General features: G+C 46.6%; 1 protein-coding gene across 1 annotated transcript; it reads left to right on the top strand.

Annotated features, from left to right (window-relative positions):
• Positions 1 to 15: 15 nt before the first annotated feature.
• Positions 16 to 1053, top strand: LOC101983520 (testis-expressed protein 19.2-like). Its single transcript, XM_005350955.1, has one exon. It carries the CDS (start codon positions 16 to 18, stop codon positions 1051 to 1053), a length of 1038 nt encoding a protein of 345 aa, XP_005351012.1.
• The last annotated feature ends 5819 nt before the right edge of the window (positions 1054 to 6872 follow it).

The following is a 6872-nucleotide window of genomic DNA, read 5'->3' on the forward strand; positions in this document are numbered from 1 at the left end:
GCAGGATTTTTGGTCATGTGTCCCCCAGTCAATGTTCGCTATGGGTCCAAGGGCATGCCCTGCCTCTATGCGGAATGGCTATACCAGCTTGTCCACGGAGACCAGATGAAGATCTGCTTTGCTTGCTTCAAGGCAGCTTTCCTGGAAAATAGAAGATTGCTGCATATGGGATACTGGGAAGAAGAACCGTGGGAAGATGAGAACCTGGAACTATTGGGGTCGGGAGCCTCACCAGAGGAAGACTCTGAGCCGGAGGAAGAATCCCAGCCGGAGAAAAAATCCAAGCGGGAGCAAGAATCTCAGCCGGAGGAAAAATCTGATTCAGGGGAAGAATCTCAGGTGGAGGACTGGTTAGGGCAAAGCTGGGCAGAGGGCCGAGAAAATAAGTTTCGTATTACAGTGGACGTCACTAATCCTGACATCCTGACCCCAGGCTCTATAGGGACCGAGCTGCAGCCTGAGGAAGCTGTACTCCTGGACCCACGCCCTGAGGATTATGACAGGTATTGGGCCTATCCCTGGAAATTAGGTAGGTTCTCTCCCTGCCCCCACCAGTGCATCATCCCACCTCTGTCCTTCTGGGATATTTTCAATACGGACCTACATTCTGACGAACATCTATTGTTGGAGTTGAGCCACATCTGGCCCACGAACAAGCTGGTAGAATCCTGTTTGAAAAAACAGAACTTCTTCTTGGTGTTATGTGGCTCCGATACCGGCTGGTACTTGGTGTCAATGAATCCTTTATGGGTAGTGAGGACCCGGGTAAACCGCTGGCAGATGATGCTGAACCCTGATGCCTTGGTGGTGTTCTACCTAGAGACTGGACCACAAAAGCAGAACATGAACCGCTGGAAGCTCAGCATGTTGGAATCCTCAGAACTGGGGTTGGAGCTGGTGCCTGCCGACTGCACCCTGTGGAAGAAAGGATTCAAGGTGCACTCCTACCTGCCCTGGCAGAGTGAAACCCTAAAGGACTGGGGCAGGGAGCCAGGGGAGAGGCTGATTGTCAAACATATTCATTTTCTGAAAAAACTGTGCTTCCTTTTCTGAGCCTTCTTTTTGAATCCCGAATATCTGAGGCACTGATACTTAAGCAGCCCCTATTGCCCCAGATCCACAGGGAATACAAATACCAAAGGTTGCCTGTTCTGAGCAGCAGGGGAACGGTTGGTCCAGAATTTTAGGGGAGCATCTTGGACAGTCTAGGACCTTCGGGACCTCAGAGGGAAGTCTGGCATGTTTCCAGCAGGAGTTTAGCTGTGCTCTGCTGACTGTTCAGTGTTTGGAAGGTGAGGACTAGCTATATGTGTAGGTGGGGTGTTCTGTATTGGGTGTCCTGAGTGACTAGTCACAGTCTTGTCCACTATGTGCATGTCCTCTGAGGTCCTGGGTGACCTGGCTTTGCGGTAGTTAGATCCTGTCTTAGGGGGTCATAACATTAGGTTCCATGGTTTACTGTACAGAGTATTTATGCTCTTTGATTTTATTCATGACCTTTTTACTGTTTCTGTTGAATAAAGTTGGTGTTTTAAATTTTATTATTTGATGTGGATGGTTTTCTCTTGACATGGTGTCCTTATACTTGGAACTGCAGCAGCCAGAAGGGGGTGTCAGATCTCCTGAAGCTGGAGTTACTGAGGGTTTTGAACACTGTGGGTGCTGGGTATCAGAAGTGGGACCTCTAGAAGAGTAAGGAGTGCTCTTACCTGCTAAGCCATCTTTCTAGCCCCAGTTCTCAGTGTTTAATCGATGCCCCGTGCAGTTTTCCACAGTGGGTTTGATGGAGAAATGTCTTCCCCCACTTCTGGCTTCAGGGTTTGAGGGCTTTCCATCCCACGAAGCTAGGGATGGGGCACAGTGGCTTCTGATCCCTCTGAGTCACGTGAAGAGAATGTATCTCCAGTCACAGCCTTCACAACCAGCGGAAGCCCCGTGTGGAAGAGCTGTGTGTCACTGATTGACACAAGTATCTGCCCTAGAGGTTGGCAGGGATCTGTGTAGCATTCCCCATGTCTGATCTGCTTGTGTGAGACCGTGAGACAGTGCTAGTGAGACCTCAGCGTGGGCATGCTATGCATAGAGGGAAGGACACACAAGGGGACAAGGTGCCCATGGACCTCATCCATGGACACTGAGTGCCCATTGTCTTCTGCCTGTGCGTGGCCCATCTAGAAAATTCTGCAGATCTCTGGGTGTCTCTGGCATAACCAGCTGATTTAAGTGGTTTAGTTATTAATGATAGGAAGATTCTAATCTGGAGGAATCTTGCTGATTAGTTAACAATATGATAGGATCCGACTATGAGTTTTCTTTGCTTTATTTTTTTTTTCTCTTTGAAACAAGGTTACTCTGTAGTCTAGGCAGGTAGGCTCAAACTCAAGATCCTCCTGCACTGGGTTCCTGAATACGGGGATTACAGGTGTTTGCTACGTCAAGCATTGCTCTTTACCTAACTTTGAGTGTCTCTTTTCTTCCTTGTCTTCAGGAGTCTTACTTCTTGACAACAGGGTCTGATTCTTGGAGAGAGGGCATCACACTGCTGTATAAAGAACACAGCACAGTAAGGAGGCGGCAGCCTTGATGTTGGCTTCAGTGGTCTGGAGCCTGTGGTCTTTGTGTAGCTAACTCTCCCTCCCAAACTCAGTCTGTCCTGTCTGTGGTTCTCAAAGACCCTCAGAGAGGACCTTCCCTCAGGAGGAGACCCCTGAACCCAGGAACAATCCGAGACCACTGGCTGCAATTAGCAAGAGGTTTATTGGGTGGGCACAGGTACCTGTGGGCGGCAAAGTCCTTTCGGAGGACTTGCATGCCTGCAGGCTGGGAGAAGGTCTTTTTATAGGAAAAGGGTGGCAAAAGAAGGCATACAGAAGCAATGCATGGTTACAGGGATCTCATTGGTCAGTTCGAATGAGGCGATGGGTTCACTTGGGGACAAGCTCCTCGGGGACATGAAGATATGATAATAGCTGACTTGGCTCTATCTAGGGCACATGTAGTTTTTCCCAGAACTGTCCGTTCCCCTCCTAGGCCTGGTGTCTGACCACAGATATTCTGTTTTGGCCACATAGGAGTACCAACTTTACCTTGAACTTAGACTTGTTTGTGTGAAAGCCTTGCAAAATGGCATTACAGCAGCTAAGCTGGGGTCTTTCAGTTCATCCTCTCTCCCTCCTGGTGAAGCATCAATCACAGCCAACACTTTGTTGTTTCATCTTCATTGTTTAATTTGACTTTTACTGTTGTGTGTGTTTGAGAACATGGGAGCACCCACGCCATGGTACTCGTGTGGAGGTCAGAAGATAACTTTCAGGAGTTCACTGGATCGCTCAGGTCATCAGAAGACTTTTTACCTATCAAGCCATCTCATTGGTCCTTAAACCCGTTTTTGGGTACAGACACTTTATGGGGGAGATTTATTTTGTTTTCTTTTTTCTTTTGTTAAACAGGGATTCTCTGTGTCTCTTTGGAGCCCATCCGGGAACTTGCTCTGTAGACCAGAATGGCCTTGAACTCACAGAGACCCGGGTGCCCACCTCAAGCAGTCAGCAATATTTTGGGGGGATTGGTATGGGGAGAGGGGTTTGTTTGGCTCACACTTCCACATTGCTGTTCATCACTGAAGAAAGTCAGGACAGGGACTCAAACATGACTGGAACTGGAGGCAGGCAACACTCTCAACAGCTGAACCACATTCTCTCACCTCACAATCAATAACAAAAGAACAGGAAACTATTAACAGTCACACATGTATAACAACCTGCGGATGTATGAAGGTCATGCACCAGAGAACACTTCAAAGCTTCAGGACATAAAGTGTGGAGAAAAACCCACCTATGGTTTGCACTGGGAAAACACCCATGTCAATGGCAGATGATGTGTGAGCCTGCAGTCTCCTGATTACTCAGCCAATGAGGAGAGAGGGGAAGAAACCACCTTGCAGGGTTATAAATGCAGGGCACACTCCACCCTGAAAACCCCACCCAAGTGTGTGCACACAGCAAGGATGTCCTGCTGCCCATGGACTTTTCACAGACCACACTCAAATACTTATTTTCTCAGAAATCCTTTATTTAGTGGGAAAGAATAATTAAAGCGGCTGCTCTCTGTCTCAGGCAGAAAAACAACAGCAAAGGCCTGCACGTTTCATATTCAGAAGAGGAAAAGGGAAGTCTGTTACAATGGGCTAGGATGCAGTAGGATATTTGGTTTGGGCATTTAATTAGGCGAACCAAAGGGGGCTTTAGCCTGCTGGACTTCTGTCCTCAACCTCAGGAAGGACTCTGACATAGGAAAGTATCCATGTATGGGAACAGGCCTTGCTGCTGTCCTTGGGGATGTGATCTAACAGGTTTGTTTAGCAAGGCAGAGGGAAAGCAAGAAGGACAAGGCCTGATACAGCTGTGCTTTCCACGCTGGCACTGAACAGAATCTGTTCAAAAAGTTTAAAATTACTGTGCCTAAAACAACTATAAAGTCAAATTGGACTTTGAATTTGTTAAGGACTGTTAAGTATTCCTGTTGTAATTACCAGGCCTGTCCAATTTTAATAAAACTATTGTTTGTGCAAGTTAATATAAGTTACCATGTAGCACAAATTCTATTTGTCTTAATAATAAAAACCCAGAGTCAGATATTGAGGTACATGCAGAAAAAAGAGGGCTGTAAGAATCCAGTCACTAAAGAGACTTTTGACCTCTACCAAATCCTCACTCCAATGGAGGTAAGATTTTGTCTCTAACGAATCCTCAATCTGAATGTTCAGACTGAAAGCCCTGAGTTCCTGTCTCCTCCCACCTTATGTTCCTCTCTCTGCCCATCCATATCACGCCTGTCTCCACCTCCCTGGTGCTGGGATTAAAGTCATGTGAAACCAAGTGCTGGGCTTAAAAGTGAGAACTCTGTTTCTCTTTCAGAATGATTCAATCTTGTGTAGAGAGGAGCACCCTTAAACTCCCAGAGATCCATCTGCCTCTGTCTCCAGGGTGCTGGGATCAAAGGTGTGAGCCACCACTGCCCGGCCTCTATAGCCCACTAGTGTGGCTAGCTCCCCACTCTGATCTTCAGGCATGCATTATTTGTTAGATCTTAAACAAAATATCACATCATCAGTTTAACTGCTGGTTTTGCTGTTGTAAACAGAAGCTTGTTTTGCTCAAGACAACCTAATGATCACCTGTAAATAAATGAAATTTTTGTTCTTTGCCTTTATAAATCCCTGTTTTATGGGACTGGGTGCTACATTTGAGTATAGACCTGGAGCCAGTATATGAAGCAAAAGTTTCTTCTTTGTTACAATGTGTTAATGGTCAGACTGGTGAATGTCTGAAGGATCCACAGAAACATTAATGTATCACTGCCAAGGCAACAAGCCTCCAGCTGTATCAAAGCAGAGTGAGCTAGCTGTCAGCAAGGAATGCCACTTTAATTCTCCTCACTTTTTACTATGGGTGCAATGTGACTAGAGGGTTGTGGTCCTGCCTTTATTTCTGAAAAAAGAAAGGACTATAGTGTGACCTCGAATTGTTAGCCAAATTAAACTCTCGTCCCCAGAGGTTCCTTTTGTTAGTGAATTTTATCACAACCACCGAAATGAAGATGGACCATCCTCTGTCTACCTATACATGAGCTTAGCAAAGGGACTTATCAGCAAGTCAGAATTTCCCTCATGAAAGTCTGACCAGAACAAGTTTAGAAGAAAGCCATGAAGACCAGGTGACAAATGAACACTCACAAATATTCCTGAAGAGAAGCACTGTTGGCCTTTGTTGGCTTCTTGTTTTAGGGTAAAAGGTCCAACCCCACTTCTGGGTTTGAAAAGCTATCAAACCCACCGATCCCAGAACTCAAAATACTTCCAATCCCCACCATGGAAATCCCATCCTGGAAAACCCTGCCCTGAGAAACCCTTTATATAAAACTTGCCTCCTGCTCAGATCCCTGCTGCTTCTCTGTGGAGCACAGGCAGCCACCATCTGTGTCTTTCCCAATAAATCTCTTGTGTGAGGTTTGTTGTGCAGTGCGACCCTGTGACTCCTCACAGCCAGAATAGATTCCCCCTCAGAGCCGCAACACTTCCACTGGGGAAATCTTTCCCCTCAATACTGTACACCAACACTCGCCTGAACCATGAGGGACAGCACAGGAAGTGTCTCCTACCTGACTTGAAGAGTCAGCAACACAGCCTGGTTATATGAGAAGGAGGGGTATGGCAAAGGTTTTAAATAAAAAAATCTGTTTTGATCAGTCCCATGCCATCTCTGGGACATCGGATGAAGTGGTAGTGTTTCTATCACCCTAAAATGTGAAAACAATTTTAGCAGCATTGAGTGGACACAGAAGCTTGTCTAGCTGAGGTATGGCTTTCCCAGACTAGTGCCGGCTCTGGCGATGCTGTGACTGGATCATGTCTTCAGCTCGTATTGTGGAGGTCCTCTGCAGCAGCTGATCTGTCCTCAGAGTGACCTTGTCTACAATAGCCAGGCTGACAGGAGGGTGGGACAGTCAGATTGCTGAGATAATATATCATGACCAATGTAATGCAGAAAAGAAAAAAATTATTTTCTCTTATATACCAAATTGATAGACGAGAAGGCAATGGGGGAGGGGAGGAGGTGGGCAGAACAAAAGGCAAGAGAACACATCACCAGCTACAAACATGAAGATGAGAGAGCAAACTGGAAGCAGGTGGGGTGAAGAACTCTCAAAGTCTCAAAGGCGACTGCCAGTGACACACTTCCTACAGTAAGCATGCATCCCCATAAACATCCGCAAAGCAGCCCCACTGGGAATTAAGTGTTTAAATACACAATAATACGGGGGCATGGATCGATCCAACCCCACAGGTGTTGACAGTTGAACAGTAAGGTCCA

The sequence above is a fragment of the Microtus ochrogaster genome, chromosome 7 (assembly GCF_000317375.1).
Source record: "Microtus ochrogaster isolate Prairie Vole_2 chromosome 7, MicOch1.0, whole genome shotgun sequence".
NCBI classification, from domain to species: domain Eukaryota; kingdom Metazoa; phylum Chordata; class Mammalia; order Rodentia; family Cricetidae; genus Microtus; species Microtus ochrogaster.

What these genes read in the sequence shown, in the direction of transcription:
- LOC101983520 (XM_005350955.1), top strand. Translation starts at nt 16, where the DNA reads ATGTGTCCCCCAGTCAATGTTCGCTATGGGTCCAAGGGCATGCCCTGC.